General features: G+C 44.9%; 1 protein-coding gene across 1 annotated transcript in view; it reads left to right on the top strand.

The window, feature by feature from the left end:
* Positions 1–18,879, top strand: part of LOC139643637 (caskin-2-like) — a gene marked incomplete at its 5' end in the record, with an annotated part of 20,114 nt that extends 1,235 nt beyond the window's left edge. The window contains 12 exons of the mRNA XM_071518846.1: positions 1–89; positions 1,157–1,251; positions 3,863–3,980; positions 9,006–9,142; positions 9,652–9,715; positions 9,921–10,018; positions 10,797–10,907; positions 11,744–11,860; positions 11,962–12,100; positions 12,517–14,235; positions 14,909–15,203; positions 16,593–18,879. The exon at positions 1–89 is cut by the window's left edge and continues 20 nt beyond it. Of these exons, the coding sequence (XP_071374947.1) occupies positions 1–89; positions 1,157–1,251; positions 3,863–3,980; positions 9,006–9,142; positions 9,652–9,715; positions 9,921–10,018; positions 10,797–10,907; positions 11,744–11,860; positions 11,962–12,100; positions 12,517–14,235; positions 14,909–15,203; positions 16,593–16,689 (3,079 nt within the window). The remainder of the gene's footprint in view (positions 90–1,156; positions 1,252–3,862; positions 3,981–9,005; positions 9,143–9,651; positions 9,716–9,920; positions 10,019–10,796; positions 10,908–11,743; positions 11,861–11,961; positions 12,101–12,516; positions 14,236–14,908; positions 15,204–16,592) is intronic.
* Positions 18,880–19,783: the final 904 nt, after the last annotated feature.

Genomic DNA, 19,783 nt, shown 5'->3' with positions numbered 1-19,783 from the left:
CCGTAACACCTACAACCAGACAGCGCTGGACATCGTCAACCAGTTCACCACCTCCCACGCCAGCAAGGACATCAAGCAGCTCCTCCGAGGTGAGAGCCAAAACAACAGGAAATCAATCAGAGCTGTCAGAAATCAGGTTTTTTTCCTCACTCAGCCTTTCTTTCCCGACTTTGTTTATGCTTTCTGATGCTTACCAGCTTTTCTTCCCTACCGCTCTGCGAATTTCTCCATCACCCTCCCTGCTGAGTATCCAACCCCCCTCACCCCCCCCCCCCCCCTCTCCTGGTGGATCCAGGCCTCTCGTAAATATGAAATACTGAGGTGTCTGTCTGCATCACAGAGCGGAGATAGACAGGGCAGATATATATCGAGACCCAGAAGAGACTGTGAGCTGTAATTCACAAAGCAGCTGTGTTTCACCTTAGGGTTATGTAACTTGAAACGCCTATCTATTAGTCCGCGCAACCTCAAAGAATAGGCTGTGTGTGTGTGTATGTGCAGTCACATTTAGCCCCAGATTTGAGAGAGCTGTATATATGTGAGATTAGAGTGTATGTGTCTGTGAATTTGCGTGAGTGTTTGTGTTATCTGCTCTGTAATCCAGGCATGCCTCAGTCTTTTGAAGTGCGTCTCTAAGCATGGGAACCGGGGGCATAATGAGCACTTGTGGGGGAAAGAGCGAGCGGCTGCTTTAAACATGGAGGCTTCAGCGCGGAGAGACTTTCTCGTCTTGTTTACCAGGGCAGCGATGAGAGATGAATAACTCTTTTACAAAGTCAGTCGACACGCGCCGCGGATTAATTATTGATGCGTCTGCCGTGCAGTGGCTGCATACAGCAGCTGGCTCTGTGTGGGTACTGGGACACTGGGAGAAATGACTCATTCAGAAGACAGCCAGTATTGTGACTGTGGCGCTGCCTCGCCTCTTTAAATCACTGTGGGTTCGAGTTCTGTTCTCTTCCGGCTTAAAAATAAATAACAATCTGTATCTTATTTTGGTAACTAGCGTTCTTTCCCTGTGTTTTGTTTTAGCTCCTGTCATCTTGTCATATTCCCAAGCCTTTATCTCCTCTTTGGATGGTAAGGGAGGAGCACAGCGAGTAAGTCATGTTCTCCCCAAGGTAATTCTGAATGTTTCTGTGTCTCTGTCATCCAGATGCTACAGGCGTCTTGCAGGTCAGAGCTCTGAAAGACTACTGGAACCTGCACGACCCCACCGCGCTCAACATCCGCGCCGGAGACGTCATCATGGTGAGGAAAGAGACCAGAATAATTAACTAAATGGCTCTCATGGCTCATACGCGACTATCTTTTAGTAAGACAGTCGAGGCGTTAAGCGTTTGTTTAGAGTAGTTATTTCAATCCCTGGAGTGGTGTTCGCCTTAGTTGGTTTGGTCTGACCATATGAGAACACAGCAGTCAGACTCCGGTTTGGCCCAAAACAACCAGACCGAGATCTTGTTGAGAGGAAGGTCTCTTGATGCGTTTCCAAATCAACCCTGGAGTGATCCGACAAGCGAGTTTTTGAACCAGTAGAAAGTCCTTTAGTACACCAAACATCTGACCAATGTAGGAAGTGATGGCTCCCAGATAGCTTTGCTTGAAATTTTGCCTTGTGAAACAAAACAAAACAAAACAAAACAAAACCAGTGCTTAAAAGCAACAAAGTAACAGCTCAAACCCCTGATCTGGGCCAAAACAAGGAAGAAGGCTAGGTTTAGACTGAAGGCCAATACCATACCAATATTTTTGGATTGAAGGCTGAATTTCACCATTTTCGAAGTATTCAGTGTTTCCTCCAGCATTTTATTCGTCATTATTCAGGGTGGAAAAGCCTCTGAAACAGCATTTTGACCACCATTAAACTAAAACTCTCCACTGAAAGCCAGACTAATTTGTCAAACTGAATTGTTTTAGGTGTGTTAGCAGCTCCTTAAGGCAGGGTGAGGCAGGTTTCACCGCAGGTTTTACGAACTGACACTCCTGAAGCTGTTGAGTAATAAAAAAAAACAAGGAACCTCCATCTTATCAGAGGTGGACGACACCAACTGGCCGATATCTGATATGATAAAGAAGGCAAAGCAAAACAAGCCAAGGAGTTTTTGATGTAATCGGTGACACATCAGATGCAGAGCTGGGCTCGTTTCCTGTTTGAACTCTGCCGTTTGAAGTCGGCCTGAACCTTCACAGTGGGAACAAGGAAGCTCCGGTCCTCAGGGTGATCGGCGGTCGACAGCTACAGTGAGCTGCTGTCTGGGGGGGGGGCAGCCTCCCTCAGCTTTTACAGACAGGTGGAGACAAGTCCAGTTATTCAACTCCTACTCATCGACACACACACACACACACACACACCGCCGCCACCACACACACACCTTCGGATGAACTCTGTCTACCCTTTGTAGATGGGAGTGTGTCAGTGTGGTTTGTGTTGCAGCTGAGCATGAAGGGTAGACACACTCGGCTATAGATTTGGAATGAATGAGTGGATTATCCAGTGGAAAATATCACATTTGCTGGTGGTGGATTTTACTTTCTTTGGGGTTGGTTCTGTTGCAGTTTAGGGTCTCATTTCCATTCATCAGGGTTTCCACTGCTCATGGGCCTTTTTACAAATGGGTCACTTTACAGGAATACACCAGAATGTATTTTTCAGAAACCAGACTGTTTACTCCCTTTTAGAAAAACAACAAAGCGCTCTGACTTACTTACCGAAAAGTCGTGGAACTTTTAAATCAGGTCCACAGTAGTAACCCTCTTTTACATTTTAGGTATTTTGCAGACGCTCTTATCCAGAGCAACTTACAATGAGTGCAGCGGAAAAAAAAACTTAAATTCCTAGATCACCAGAAGTTACAAATAACCAAAAATTACGAGGTCAAAGGTTAGAGCCATAGTGCCCTCATCATATTCCTGTGACCACAGAACTATCGCGTAAGAGTGGAGGAATAGAAAGAAAAGAAAGAGACCTTATACTGTTTTGTTTCTGTTTTGGTTTTTTTCCTAGTTGTTGTTGCTATTCTCCTTAGTACTTTCATCACTGGGGAACTTTTTTGCAGATCTTAACTCTGTTCTCTTTTGTTCAAATTTCATCTACAAATGAATCACAGCGATCAGCAGTAATTATTAAATCACCAAGTGTAGGCGTACACAGCAGCTCGAGGGACATGATGGAGGTATTAGTGTGTGTGTGTGTGTGTGTGTGTGTGTGTGTGTGTGTTTCATGTTGGGACTCGCCCCAATATTAAATGTCTCACAACCAGACTGTACTGTACTTCAGATCAGGTGTGTTCCTTAATACTGGATTACCTGTATAAAAAAAACCACAACCATTATTATGGGATGTTCTGTACTTGCTTCCAATTCCAATATCATCATCGTCATCAATGTCATCCATAGATGCAATAGATATGATACAGCTTGTATGATTATATATTGTATAGTTTATCAATACTACACTGGTTGTCTAATGCACATCAGTATGTCTTACTGTTATCGTTCTCCTGGGTTTCAGTAGAGAGTTTTAGTGTCCCATGATGGTCTGAATGCTGTTTCAGAGGCTTTTACACCCTGAGGAGAATACAGTTCTGGGCAAAACACAGAATTTGAGGGAATTTTTGGAATGAAAATAGTCACATTTGAATATATTGAATATCAGCACAAAATATCGGATATCAAATAGCAGAAACTGTATCAGTCGAACTCCACTTCCTACCTCCCTGTATAACAGAGGGAGGGACAGCAATGGGGAGTAAAAGCCAATTAACTGGTTGGGGGCCCATTATGATCGCTGTTCTGATTGGCTGCCCCACCTTCCCCCCTCCCTCTCCTCCCCCGCCCTCCCCCCTCCCCCTCCTCCCCACAGGTTTTGGAGCAGCACATGGACGGGCGCTGGAAGGGCCACATTCACGACAGCCAGAGGGGGACGGACAGGGTGGGCTTCTTCCCCCCCTCCATTGTGGAGGTCATCAGCAGACGATCTGGTCAGTCACACACACACACACACAGATACACACACACACACAGATACACACACACACACCCATAGAGTGCCGGGTTCGTTCCTCAAAAAAGTGATGTTACTCATTACTTGGTACTCATTTCAAAAGTAATATTATTATTTTATTATTAGTCCCGGGAGGAGAAATAAATTGTTTACACTCATTTTATTTTTTCATCACTCATCCTCTTTTACTGCTTGTTCACACTGTGAGCAACTTGGTTGATGGGTCGCTCTTTCCTGACAGATTGTGGGCGGGGCCAGAGGTCTGCAGCTGGAAGTGTTGAACATGCAAATAGTGTGTTTTTGCTGCTTTGGTACTTTGGACTTTGGCCTTCCATAGCTTTACATTGTTGTGACGAGTTAACACAGCAAGCCAGCAAAAGCTAATTAGATTCAATTAGTAGAAAATAAAGAAAAAAAACTGTAACATTACTTCACACTTCAGAACTTACCATCAACCCCACTGATAGATGCTACCATTCTCCAAGCATCATTTTTGAGATGTTTATTCCTGTAGTCTTCTATTTTATTCAATCTGATTGGCTGTTGATGGACGATGACCGCTTGTTGACCATCAAGCTCGCTGACCGTCCACACAGAGGCCGAGTTTCCCTGGTCACTCAGCTTCATAGAAAATCAATGGACTTCCGGTGACTTGTTGTTTGTGTTGCTTTCAGTGTGGAAACATGTAAAACCAGGATAACTCAGCTGCCTCGTCTTTGTGTTTCTATATGAATAATCAGGAAAACCAAACAGGGTCATCTAGGGTTCTTCTATCGCTCTATCAGTGATACACACATACACACAACACATACACACACACAATTACAGACACAAACATACACCCTGCCAGTTTCCACCAACAAGGTGTGTGACTGGTGAATGACACTGCTGTAATACACGCTCAACATTTGCCTTTATTGCATAATTTGTGCCACCGGCTGCAAAAGCAGGATTCATAACTTGTTGAGTCAGCAGCTGGCATACTGGAACATCAGCACAGTTAATTTGTACACGCACACACACACACGCACACATATATGTACATACAGTATTCTCTTGCAGGCTGATTCAATCACTCAGCGCGGACATGTCAGTACACTCACAATAGTATTAAGTCAGAAATGTCAGAGGAAATGACAGTGATTGTCCCTGTTTAGTCTGCTGTTCAACACCAAGTAGAGACTCATTCCCTGGCCGGCCCATGCTGCACTCTGCCAATACCTGTTAGATTAATACAAGGTGCCAGATCACAGCCACAGCACACACACATAATCTAACGCTAGGCTACCTTTGATAAGCGCTACAGTCCCTGACTGAATAGGCTTTTGACACTTGGATGGCTTGGACAGCGGACACAAAGTTTGATAAGAACTGCAGTGGGATTTTGTTTGTTATTTGAAAATTACAAATTATGCCTCCGGGTAAAACACACGGGGAATTCTTGTAAGGTTTGTCTTACGCTGTGTATGTTGGGAGCGTAAAAGAAATGCATTGCAGCCAGGAAAGACATAGGCAGCATAACTGCGGCCACACTGAAGCTCCAGATTTACTAAAACCTTCAGCGGGTACAAAAACCTTTGCAATGTTCAAAGTAAGCACTAACAGCTTATTTATGGTTCTGCGCTGAAGTGTCGCCGTTGCTGAGAGTCTGAGTGTCCAAAATAAGATATGATGAAATATCAGGACCACCTGCTACAAGAAATAAACTGACCAGATGAATCCAGACGCTGACACACTCACTGGCACTGCTCTGTCAAATCTGATCAAGTAACATCGCCTACAGATCGGGGCATAGCACACTGCAACACACTACAGCAGTCCCACACAGGGAAAAGGCTATGCTGTTTATTCCCAGTGTATCATTCAGAGAGGTGTATTCCAGTCAGGGAACATCAGGGGATTTTATGAATGTGTCACTTGTACAGGAATATAGCAGAATGTATTTTACAACTTGTTTGACACATTCTTTGCATCACACGGTTTTCAGCCCAACTGTAACCAGACTTTTAAACCCTTTAGAAAAACCAACATTAACAAACTAGGAAGGAAGAACATTTTTAGGTCATGGAAACGCTCAGAATTAAGTTATTGAAAAGTCATAGAAAAGTCGGTTGCGGTGGGAACCCTGCCTCGTTCAGTTTTGGTTGGGTGCGAGAAAGGTTTGTATATTCAGTGTTGTTCATGTACATTTATATACTCTAGAAATCCTCATCCACTCCAAGGTAAAGCCCCTCACCCCCTCGACGGTCGGTTGCATTGCCACCCCGCTTCATTGCACTGGGAGCGGTGGAGGCCCTCATACAGGACGCCATGCAAATAAAAACAACTCCACTCCCCGTCTGTAGAGCCTTTGTTTGGAACTAATCCCCCATGCTTCCAGACCATCCCATGCTCCACTTCCTCTCTGTCTTCCTCCCTCCTGCATCCATCTCTCCATCCATACCATGTAATGATTGACCCTCACCTCCACCTCTAACCATCAGCTTGATAACCTCCTCCTCCTCCTCCTCCTCCTCCTCCTCCTGTTGTCCTCCTTGTCTTGCCCTGTAGGGGGCACCCTGTCCCGGCACGCCTCTCTGCCCACCCAGCGCCAGCAGCTGCTGTCCAGAGCCCCCCTCTCCTCCAGCCTCAGCTCCGCCCCCCAGACCGACGACTCCTACACTCTGTATGCCCCCCCCACCCACGTGGCGCTGCCGCTCGCCAACGGCCTCAGCACCAACACAGGTACGGACATACAGTCATACAGCCTCGTAGCGGTTTCTCAGAAGAATAACAAGCAAAGCAGCTGAGCGAAAGCACCTGCAGAGTCGGACCTCCGGACCATCCGCAGTAAGGGCATGTTGCTGTGAACGATCGTTCTACAAAACCTGGGACTTGCTTTCACTGACAAAGGAGTTCCAAGGCACTCTTGAAGCAAAATAATTAAAAAGCCTTTAACATATTAAAACCAACTCTAACACATTTCAGCAACGCCAGCCTTCCACCAAACTGCATGAAGAACGAGATCTGTTTTTTTGCTTCAAGAGCGCCGTGGAACTCCTTCATTTTCCGCGAAAGCAAAAACGAAAGAGCACCTTCAACAAATGCCTCCTCAGACAGAAAGCCAGTAGAAGCACTCTCTATCCTCTCTTCTTTGTCCTTCCAACACACCTCACCCCCCTCAGTCAGCCCCCCACCCCCCCATGACAGAATACAGCCTTTCCCCCCCGAGGCCCAACAGAGTGTTTGTGTCTGATAGGTCTGTCTCCAAGCTGCCTCTCTCAGCCCGGGTGTCCCCTCGAGGACATTTGGGTGCTCAGGAACTCATGCAATGGTAAGAGCCCCCCTAACGACAGCTACGTCTTGCCCCCCCGCCCCATAGCTGGCTGCCTAGCTGCCCCCCCCCCCCCCCCTTTACGCTCTGCCTTACCAACCATGTGTCATTCACTATGATGTCTGCTTCAGGCTGATCTTTAGGTCAGGACGCCTCGCTGCTAGTAATCCCAGTTGTTCTCCTCGCTGCTGCCACAAGGGGCGACACCCCTTCCCTGCTGTCGTTACTCAGACTGTTATACTGTAAAGTGTTCTGCACCAGAAGCTGATTGGGGGCTCAGTGAGCAGTACTTAGTAACTCAGGGATCTTCTGGATAGATAAAAGCCCTCAGTAGAACCTATCTTAGCACTCTGAGGACTCTCCCATCTACAAAGATTCGATAGAGCTGTATGTATGTAGCTGTATCCCAGTGGTGTCAATTCACAAAGCCCTAAGCTATGGCAAAGTCCCTGCATCTAATAATTTGTGAAACAATGACTGATGAATGACAAGATATTATTTGGCCAATGTGATACATTAGGCTGTGATCACATAAGATGCTTTTTCTAATGTTCAAACACAAAGCGCAGTTGGGAGCATCGCTAGTAACAGAGAGCAAGAGCTCAAAGTGTGCAAGGAGCATTACATCATTCACGTTGCTATGCAACACGTTTGACTTGTGGGGCTTTCTAATTAGCATTTGACTTGTGGGCATTAGCGTTAGCTAACCTTAAGTCACAAAGGGGATAACATTGAAAATCAAAATGAAGGAGAAGAGGATGAGGACCCATTCTGAACTGGAGGATGTGGGTTCATGACGTCCTCCTGGGGAGAATCGAGCACCGACAGATTTATCTTCTCCTCCAAGAGCTCTGCTTAGAAAATTAGCTTTTCAAAGGCTATTTTCACATTGACGTAATGCACTTTGCAGCCAAATTTGAGACATGTTCAAGTTGGAGTGACCAGGGCAGTGCTGCAGAAGGCACCAAGTCCAAAACAGCAGGTGCATAGTTTAGAGGAGCTGTGACCATTGAAACCAACTGTTTAAAAAAAAAAAAAAAAAAGCATCTTATGTGATCATGGCGTTATTAGACAGATTCACACAGCTTAAAGAGTAGTAGTAAAGATAAGAAGAAATAGACTCCTGTCGATTTTGCTTGACCTTTGCTCTCCATTTTAATGATTTAAAAACTACAAGATCAAATATGGACACCCATGCTGTACCAATCCCCCCCCCCCCCCTTCCCCCCCCTCCCCTCCCCAAAGGCTGAAGCTCCTGGCTGTATTACTGTCATTGATCCACCCATGCCTGCAGCTGTGCTACTTTGCTACACCACAACCAATCCTCCTCCACAGCACAGCTTTTATGGCAGTAAACAGTGCCTTGCCCTTCACCCCCCCCCCCCCTTACCCTTTGCCACTGCAGGCTTGTTGGCCCCATTCTCTCAGCCTGGCGTGACTCACCAAAGAGCCACTTCTGCCAGCTTCGTAGAGCCTGATGTGGATTGTCTTTGTTGATGTGAACGTCTGTGTCAGTCGGGAGTCAGATGGGACAGAGCAGGAAGGAAGGGAGGCGGGGGGGGTTCAATGTACTCACCCTCCCTGCTGGACCTCTATGATTTTATTTTTGTCTCTCTCACTCTTCTTGACCCCCCTCCATCCCCTTTGTGTCCATCTCATCCCTCCCCGTCCCTCTCTTCCTCCGTCCAGCTGGAGACAGGAACAGTGTTGGGAGTACAGGCAGCGTGGGCAGCACCCGCAGCGCCGGGAGTGGACAGAGCACCGAGAGCAACAACGCACCCAATGGACTCCACCACAACGCGGCTCACCACGACTCTGCCAACAAGGTACTGAATCACCACCAAGAGACTTTTTCATACAAGCTCGGATTAGGCTGATGCGTCTGTTTGTCGATATTGACCTTTTATTAAATATTGGGGCTGATATTGACCTTTTATTAAAAATTGGACGGAAATCAGTGTCGTCCTCCTCTGATATGATAATATATGATGCAGTCCGTTTAATTACATATTTATTGGAGTTGATCAATACTACACTGATTGTCTATAGGAAGCCCTTAACCTGCATTGATCTAATGCAACATTATGATCAGACTCCACAGTCTGCGTGAATGTGTTTTACTGGGTTTAAGTGGAAAGTTTTAGTGTGTCCTGTTCTAAATGTTCTTCCCTTCCATATTGGCCTGATATTAAGCTATTGAAGTTCAGAGAAGTGATTGTTTTACAACATTTCATGTTTTATTTTGTGACTTTATTTGTGACTTCATTCCTGTCAGTACACTGCTCTGCTTAAAGTTCATTAACTCTTGAATTGCCCTTTTTATTTTCCTGTGCAGCCGGCGCCCTCTGCTGGTGATACTGGACACCCAGACTCAAGCAAACAGCCGGACCAGCCTGCAGGTACTTCACCTTTCTCCACCTTAACTACTGTTGTTTCATAAAATATAGTGTGAATATAGTATAGTGTGAACAGTGTGAAAACCTCTACTTGGACTTCAGAGTGACACTGATAAATAGATTTTAACAAATGCTACACAACCATTAAAGTGACTCTGATTTTGATATACTCACTGATCTCTATGATCTCTATCTCCTGATGTGTTAGGAGGAACGCCTCGGAGGCAGATGGTGACCATGCAGAGGCCGGCGGAGCAGGGCTTCTCCCAGCAGTTTGTCCGTCCTCAGCAGCTACTAGAGGGCAAGGTAAGGTTCACTGGCAGTACAGTACCAGTCAAAAGTTTCGAGACACCTCACTGATGCACAATGTTTTTCATTATCTTAAAGCCATTTTGATCTAAAGGATTCTGCTTAAATGCTTGAAATTTGTTCCTTAGACAAATATAAATAATGAAGTTGATCCTATGTATGAATTTCTTTCCAAAGCCTTTGCTTTTCCATCAAGGCAAAGGGCGGCTACTTTAAAGAATCTAAAATATAAGATAGTTTTGATTTGTTTAACACTTTTTTGGTCACTGCATAATTCCATTTGTGTTATTTCATAGTTTTGATGTCTTGACTATTATTTTTAAATGTGGAAAATAGTAAAAATAAATGGTGTGACTGGTAGTGTGTATATATACATACCATTCACAAAATTTGACAAAGAAAATACACAATACAATTCAGTTACAGACAGCAGCATACATTATGAAAAGCAATCACAAACATTAAGAAAATGTGAAATATAATTGCTTTCAAATAACTGAAAGGGTTAAGAAATTATAATTTTGAAGTGCTTTGCGGTCTGTTCCATTTAGGTGCGTGACAGAAGCTAGTCTCACCAAGTGCAGAATTTAAATCTAACCAGTCCTGTGATCTGGTAGCTACAATACCAAAAACTCTCAGTACCTATTGTCACTGGGCCTGTACCGAAAACAAAATGTAGCCCTAGCATATACTTGTTGTGTAAGTGTTTGTGCCATGCGCCATGCAAGTATAGAATGATAATTACAGCAATTGTATTGTCTTGTTTGTCTTAAAGGATGCAGAAGCCATCTACCAGTGGCTGAGTGAGTTCCAGCTGGAGCAGTACACAGCGAACTTCATCACCGCTGGTTATGATGTTCCCACCATCAGCAGAATGACTCCTGAGGTGCTGCACAGATACAGAAATAACGATTTACTCTGTGTATCTAGCTAAGAAGAATCACAGTGCGATTTATTTGTATATGTGTATAGAAGTGTAGTTGGAGCTGGTGGTTTGAACCTGGTTGTTTTTGGAATAAGGATGGACTAGGGTGGGAGAGAATAACACGCACACTTAATGTTTTCTGGCTGCAATTTCTGCTTTATATGCAAGAGTTAATAAACTTGATTAAATTAGTTTGCATTGTATTTGTAAAGTCAAATTCATATCTGCTTACTGGTAGGTTAATGAAATATGAAAAAAAGGGTAGTAATGCCACCAGTGTACACAGTGTAGGGGAGCTGCTGGCTAACAGGGAAAACATCAAAAACTTAGAGGTAGCTGCACACTTATAACTCTGTTTTGATGTTAAATCTTAATCAGGAACAACCTGATGAAGGCAAACTTTATTTATATAGCACATTTCATACACAAGGCAGATTCAATGTGCTTCACATAAAACACAAAAATACATTATTTGTCAGGTAAAATTACATTATCAACTCATAAAATGACATTAGAAAGAAAGAAAGAAAGAAAGATAAAATAGGTAAGTAAGAATAATAATAACACCTGTTACATCCAAATACCAAGGAGTGTTCTTTTGTTAAGGCCGCCCATCTTGACTATAAGGTGCTGTGGAAAAACCTGGTAGCTCCTAGCTGGAGATGTAGATCACTTGTGCCTCCTTCATTGCTGTCATAGCAGTCAACTGTGAGTCAGTCGTGGCTGTGTCTGCACTAATGTGCTGACGAATTCGTGCCACTTTCCCCACTAATGTCTTGTGTCATGTGTTGCTGCAGGACCTGACTGCCATTGGAGTCACAAAACCAGGCCACCGCAAGAAAATCTCTATCGAGATAAGCAACCTGAACATCCCTGAATGGCTGCCTGAATACATCCCAGTGAGACTCTTAAATGTTTGTGTACATATATAGCATGCCTACACATCAGCTTCACTTCTCGATATTGTGATACGTCAACTGCAGGAATCTCACTGATTATTCCTCCTCTCTCACAGTCTGATCTGGTTGAGTGGCTGAGTGCCATCGGCCTCCCGCAGTACCATAAGAAGCTGTCAGAGAACGGCTACGACTCCATCAGTATCGTCAGAGACCTCACCTGGGAGGACCTGCAGGAGATCGGCATCACCAAGCTCGGTACGGGCAGATCAATGAGTGGATCCAACAGTTTGGATTAGTGTTCTTAATTGTTTTTTACTTTTTTTTTTTTTAGGCCAATACGGTACCCGATATTTTCCCACCATATCGGCTGATACTGATATGCATTTCTGTAAGAATTTTAGTACAAATGTGAGTGTGAAACAGGTTAATCAGACAGGCCTATCTTACAATAATGAAGTGGTTTTTGAACAAAAGACCATGTTCGTTTTATTCTGTTGCTAATTTGACATTTGTATTAAGTGACATACGCTCCTAGAAAAAAATGTCACAAAAATTCCAATTCCACAATTGGTCAAATATCAGCAACAAAACAATATTGGACCAATACCAATAGTCTGCCGTTATATCAGTGCATCATTTATTTTGTTTAATCCCCCCCCCACCCCCCCCAGGCCACCAGAAGAAGCTGATGCTGGCGGTGAAGAAGCTGTGTGACATCCAGCGGGCGATCCTTCAGGCTGAAACGGGCCAAGGAACGCTGCGACGCAAAACCCCCGGAGCGCTCCACCTCGTCACCATCGAGCCGCCCGACTCGTCTGGGGGCGAATGCCCTTCGCCTCATACCCCGAAGATGCTGACCTTCCAGGACAGCGAGCTGAGCGCCGAGCTGCAGACCGCCATGTCCAGCCACTACGGAGGCTGCCAGGAAGGCCTGGCCATCAAGAACGCTGTGGGAATGTCCCAGAGCCAGGAGAGCATCGACGCCCGATCCCGAGGCTCCGGACGCTCCCAGGACCCCCCCACCGCCTCGGTTACGCCCCACAGCCGGTCCCAGGAGAGCCTGGGCAGCGCCAGCCTGGACGGCAGCCCCGCCAAGGAGAGGAACATTCCAGAGGGCTGGGACCAGCGGCCGCTGCAGCAGCAGCAGCTGCCCAAGCAGGTGCCTCTGGGCACGGCCACAGTGTTCAAATACCCAGCCATCCCGGCCAAGCCCAAAGCCCCGGGGTCTCTGGGCTCCTCCCCCCACGGCTCCCCGGCGCTGAAGGGCTTCAGCTACCTGCACTCTCATTGCGGCTCCACCGACCTGGAGCGCAGGTCACCTGCCAGACACCAGGACTACGCCCAAACCCTGACTGCACCCAAGAAGCGCACGCAGAGCCTGACCCGCTACGCTCTGTCGGACGGAGAGCCTGACGAGGAAGACGAGGACTCCGCCCCTCCTTCTGGAAGCCTGCCATCCTACGCCACCCTGACTCGCCGGCCCGGCCGCAGCCACCTGGCTCGATTACAGTCCAGCCCAGAAAAGAACGGCAACGTGGGACGCAGTCAGTCATTTGCAGTGCGTGCTCGAAAAAAGGGTCCCCCTCCCCCCCCACCCAAGAGACTGAGCTCAGTGAGCGGGAACACCGGCGTTGAGCTGACTGACAGCAGCACAGCGCCATCTGCTGGCGGGGTGGTGACAGACAGCCCAGGGAGTGTGAGGAGCATCACAGCCTCTATGGAGACCTCCACTGAGGGGAGGAACCCCCTCGTCTCCAAACTAGACCTCCTCCAGCAGGAGGAGCCGCCTCCCCCCTCCCTCCCCCCTGCAGTCCAGGAACCCAAAGAGGCCGCAGGAGTGAGGAGGAGGGTGCAGAGCGAGTGTATTCCCGTCCAGAACAGCAGCGCCGACCCGGACCGGGGGGTGAAATCTGACTCGGAGGAGGAAGAATCAAAAGGTCAGGGGCTGGAAGGCTCCTCCTCGCCTCAGAACAGCTCCAGTGAGTGCATCCCGTTTGCGGAGGAGGGCAACCTGACTATTAAACAGAGGCCCAAGGTGGGAGGGCCGCGCAGGGCCGAGGCTGTGGTCGAGCCTCCGGAGAAGCAGGCGGCCAAGAACCTGGAGGTGCCAGAGTTCAACCTAAAAGAATCGGACACAGTGAAGCGCAGACACAAACCCAAAGACAAAGAGCAGGGGGGCGGCTCCCCCACCAGGGAGGGAACCGAGTTGGAGTCGGGCAGCAGCCGGCCCCCGTCCCAGAGCCAGGAGGAGGTCAGTCTGAGGATCAGCGAGGCCGGCCTGGAGCGGCTGGACACTCCTGCTTCAGGATCCCCCGTCAAACCTCCCGTCTCCCCGAAACCTCCCGCCACCGCCCCCAAACCTGTCCGCCACAGCCTGCTGGCAGCACAGGGTAAGATATACACATCTGTAGTTTCTGTATTTAAAGCTGCACTGTGCCGGGTTTTTAGGTCAAAACACACCTGTCACATCAGCCTAAATCATGAAATGGGGCTGCAACAGAGAACAGCGTCCCATTCCATCTAACTGAGATGCTGTAGATTTGCCCTATTGGCCCAAATTCAGTTCTGCTGTCACTACGGTCACTGGCAGGAAATCTTCTCCACACAATTGAAACTCCAAAATCTAAAAGTGTCTCCTAAACAGCAGTTTGGGCCTGGCTTCTCCTCCTCCACCCCAACACACACCAAGAAGAGAACAATTAGTTTACAGATGTCACCTTAAATTCATTTTCTTTCTCAAAATTCAAACAGTTACCAATCATGACCTTGGTATTATAAGGTTTTATCTGACCTTTTTGTCAAAACTGAGTTAGTTGCATGAACCTATTCTATGAGTGCCTGTTGACATATGTGTGGTGTTTTTTTTTTAAAATAATGATTTTTGAGTCTGTAATTTCTAAAACAAAAGGACTCATCTCCATTTAACTCAATGGATGAAAACTTTGAAACTCAATATCTCAGAACTATCCTGAAGGCAGATAGAACCTTATAATTCTAAGCTCACGCAATATATAAATGCAATATTCTGCATTTCAACTTGTTTTTTTTATCGGTCTCCAGCAGCAGCAGCAGCAGTCTCGTCCCCGGGTGTGACTGTCAGCGTGGTGCAGAGCGTGGCCTTCAGCTCGCCGCCCACCCCCACCCACGCTCCCCCCCCGCCGCCGCCGCCGCCGGCCCCTCAGAGCCACCCGCCGGCAGCAGCGAAGCCCCAGGTGTGCGTGGTCGGCCCGGGCCTCGGCCCCGAGGCCTCCGCCGGGCCGGTGGTGGTGCAGCAGAGGCTGGATCAGACCAGCACGTCACTGGAAGCCGCTCTGAAGGCCGTGGAGAGGAAGCTCACCCTGGAGGACGGGTCCGACGGGTAAGAGATCAGTCTGGATTCAGATCTGCTGTGTTTCACATGTACTGTATGTGCTGATGCAGCTAGAAAGGAACTCACTCTGCATGTTTGGTATGTTATCTACGCTGAACATATATGATCAAGTGAATAGTTCTTACAGTGCTTGTCTGCATGCCTACACACTAGGGCTGGGCAATATATCGATATTGTATCGATATCGTGATATGAGACTAGATATCGTCTTAGATTTTGGATATCGTAATATCGTGATATGGCATAAGTGTCTTTTCCTGGTTTTAAAGGCTGCATTACAGTAAGGTGATGTAATCTTCTGAACTTACCAGACTGTTCTAGCTGTTCTATTATTTGCCTTTACCCACTTAGTCATTATATCCACATTACTGATGACTATTTATCAAAAATCTCATTGTGTAAATATTTTGTGAAAGCACCAATAGTCATCCCTACAAAATTGTCGCAATATTGATATCGAGGTATTTGGCCAAAAATATTGTGATATTTGAATTTGTCCATATCACCCAGCCCTACTTACAACTGAACATTTAGCCCACTTTGTAGCAAATACCGAGATATATATTGTGTATCGCTATTCAGCCTAAAAATACTGAGATATGATTTTTGGTCCATATCACCCAGCCCTACTACACACTTTCTCTACATGTGTATGGCCTTCTGAAGAGCTGCTAATGTGAACACAACACACATTTCACATGGGTATATAAACTGTAAAGTCAAATTTATCTTCTTCACATTCACTTATATTCTTATTTGTTATACATTGCGTATATCTTAATATTTTTTAGAATTTTTTCCACTTACTTCACATGGCATACATCAGTTCATTTTTTTTGTACTTTTAATTAATACATTTCCACTTGATATGCCCCGGTGTTGATGCCCCATTTTCAGTTGCATTATGTTTAAATACCCCGCTCCATTTTTCTATATTCTTACCTATATTCTATTTTTCTTTGCTATCCTACTATTACTGTTTACTGCTGCGACAACCCAGTTTTCCCCTCAAACTTTCATTAAAGTTTCATCTTATCTTGTTTCTCTCTTCTACATCGCTTTTCAGGAATTATAACACAGTAATTATCAGAGTTAACAGAGTTATCGTTTACATTAGTATTAAGATCCTAACCTATAAAACATGTATTAGATAAAAGAAACTAAGTTGAGGCCTTTCTACAGTAGATTACATTACATCATTTAGCAGACACTTCTGTCCAAAGTGACTTACAATAAGTGCATTTTGTCAACAGTTAGTCAAAAAGTTAGTTTTTGTTAATTAAGAGTGGAAGGGAAGAAGATAGTTACACGACAATAGTTACAATACCTTTCTAGGTATTAAATCCCAAATTTAATTTTTTGTCTTTTCCTCCCCAGCGGAGCGAACACAGTCAAGTCTGCGGGGACCATTCTGGACGACATCGGCAACATGTTTGACGACCTAGCGGACCAGTTGGACGCCATGTTGGACTGAAGCCTCTCTTAATTCCTAATTCCCCACAAACAAAACAAAAACAAAAACAAAAACAAAAACCAGCCCATCCACCCTCACCTCAGGAAGTAAAACCGCAGACAGAGACAGACGGAGGGGTGCTGGAGCGAACTCCCCCCTCTGAACTGGACGGTGCAGACGAGAGCGTTGGTCAGGTGAAGGAGGGACCCGACACAACAGAACGAATCGACCCGCTCTGCGTTTGGATTTTTTTGCCACTGCCGTCTCGTTCCCTCTCTCCCTGAACACCAGCACTTAACCCTGCTCCAATGTGCTTCTTCTTCTTCTTCTTCTTCTTCTTCTTCTTCAAAAACAGGGTCTTTTACTGGACGTTTTCCTACACAAGCGACACTACAGGGCGATCAAACACTACGATGTCGTCGGATCTATCTCCCGATAACCCGAGTCGGCCCGTGACTCGACCTTTTTAAAGCATCTTCCTCCGAGATTTTATTCCTTCCTCATGTCGTTGTGCCTTCGTTCCGCTTCTCGACTTGTCAAACATGAACCAGGTAGACTCAAAAAAAACAAAAAAAAAACAGCGGTTCATTACCAGCCCACTGTGAGGAACCATTCCTTGGCAGATTATTATTATTATACACTAATATTGTACTATGAAGCTCTATCTGTCTCTCTTTTGACATATTCACTATGTCTGACCATTTCAAATTTTACCTTTGTAATATTTTCCATATTGAAAAAAAAAACAAAAGATCCATTTTATACCAAGTGATGTCTGTGTCTTCCACACGGCTCGGTGCCAGTATGTTTGTGCTCTTAAAAAAAAAAAAGAAATTATACATACTTTTATACATGAACATTTATAACCTCTGGGTTTATGAAGCTATGTAAAACATGTAAAGTGCTCAATGATATTGTTTATACAAAGGGAAGAACACCTTCGCTTTACAAAGCATGTTGTTGTCATTTAACACTGTCTATATGGAGTTAGTAGTTGTTTGTACAGTGGAAGATGGCATGCCAGATGTCAGTAATATACATACTATTTTTTTGGGAAAGTATTCATTTTAATTTAGTCAGACTAGTATTTAAATTAGAGTTATCTAAATATGTATATTGTATACTAGAGGTATATACAGGAGCGGATATTCAACCAAAGTTCTTTGTACAGTTTTTTTTCCTCAGATATTTTCAAAACATTTTTCCACAAATATTTCCTTAAAAAAAGAAAATGCAGAATCCTGAGTCGTCATCTTTTCTCGTTATTGTAAGATGAATGAAAATGTTTATGAAATGTTATTTTACCGGGATATCATGAACTGTTAAGAGGTTTCTGTTTTCGTGTCCGGCCTGCGTTGTATGGATTTAGTTTCCATATTTGGCATGAAATCGCTGTAATACGTAAAGCAAAGAGAATGGTGTCAGTGCTGTATTTTTAGTCTCTCCTATGGACGTTTTTCATTTTGTAATCTTGACTATTAACCCTGATGTGTTCGGTTTGTCCTGTGAATGTGTGAATGGGATTCTCTGCCTTGGATTTCCTTTCTCTGTGAAGCTCAGGAAAATCCCGCCTCCAAACACCGAGCGGCCGGTCAGCCTTCGCTTCGGCCGACTCCTTCATCCTCTTCGCTGTGACTGAAGGCGTTTGTCCAAGCTGAAACAGACTGACAGCCAGGCTGAATTTGCCTATATGTAGTGACACCATGGAGACGAATGATGATGTGTGGATCAGGGTTTGACCAATATGGGTCTTTGAAGGCCGATATATTCGTATTTTGTGCCAATATTCCAGATGTTTTGACCATTTCCATGCCAAACAATCCCAAGTATTCAGTGTTTCCTGCCAGAGTTTTATTCTTTTCAGGATGGAAAAGCCTCTGAAACGGCATTTAGACACTAAAACTCTCCACTGATAAGAATAGTAATACAACATATTTATGTTAATTGTGTGGCATACAGTCAAAATGTCGCATTAGAATCAGTTCAGGTTAAGGGCTTCCTAAAGACAACCAGTGTTGTATTGATCAATTCAACAGTAAATATCTAATCAGTCAAACTGCATCATATCAGAGATGGACAACAGTGACTGGCTGATATCTGACTTTTAACAAAAGCCCAATATCGGCCCCATATATCGGTTTAACCCTACTGTGTGTGTGTGTGTGTGTGTGTGTGTGTGTGTGTGTGTGTGAGTGAGATCCCCTGTCCTCGTCAGCTGTATCATTTGTTTACAGTTAACCATTAAATATTTGCCCTCTGACCCTGTTGACTCCTCCTGTCCAATAACAGTTTGTTCTTTCACAGTCATGGTGATATTTATCAGGACCCATAATGCAGCTGAAAGCCGCAGTTCTGTGGCTGAACCCAGATCAGCTGGAAGGTCTTATGTCCTAAAGGTGTGTGGTTCACTCCCTAACACCCAGTGTCTCCTGATGAAGCGTCCCAGAGCAACACACTGGACACACACAGCGTACACACTCTTTAAAAGTCAACAGATAAACACCTAAAGAATATTTGACAGAATATTGCAATTGCAATTTAAACTGTGATTCATATCATCACCAGTGAACACCTTGTTTATAAATCCAGTTTGGACGGCCCTCTCTCTTAAGCAATTAATTGCAGCCTCTGCTTTATTTACTTTTTCGATTAATTGTTCAGTTCTACTGTAGAGCAATAGCTAAAGATTATAGCTGCTAGCAGCAATATGGCGGCCAGGAACAGCTTAGCCTTTGGTCATCTTTACTTGAATTATTGTTGCTATAGTTGTTCTGGTTGTATTTTGATCTATTTTTTTGTTTTGGGCCTATTTCTTTTCTAATTTATTCAGATCATTATTATATTTCATCATTATCATAAGCTTTGCTTTCCCTTTAAATATTTTCTTGTTATTTGAAGATTCATGAATTATTTCATGAGTTTTTTACCTTTCCAGAATAGTTAAATCTGTTTTTGAACTTTCCCTTCACAGTAATTGTATATTTTAGTGCCAGTGTAAAACTAAAAACACAAAAATATTTATCCTAACCTGTTTTTGTTGGACCATCATCTAACATTTATAAAAATACAAAGGCCAAACAAAAGTATTTTCCTGGAGCTAAAATAATGTCTGGAG

Source organism: Centroberyx affinis, unplaced genomic scaffold, assembly GCF_046629955.1.
Source record: "Centroberyx affinis isolate AG114_WGS23_722 - 3 ecotype Tasmania unplaced genomic scaffold, CSIRO-AGI_Caff_v1 ptg000637l_1, whole genome shotgun sequence".
NCBI classification, from domain to species: Eukaryota; Metazoa; Chordata; class Actinopteri; order Beryciformes; family Berycidae; genus Centroberyx; species Centroberyx affinis.
This window is presented reverse-complemented; position numbering and strand designations above follow the sequence as displayed.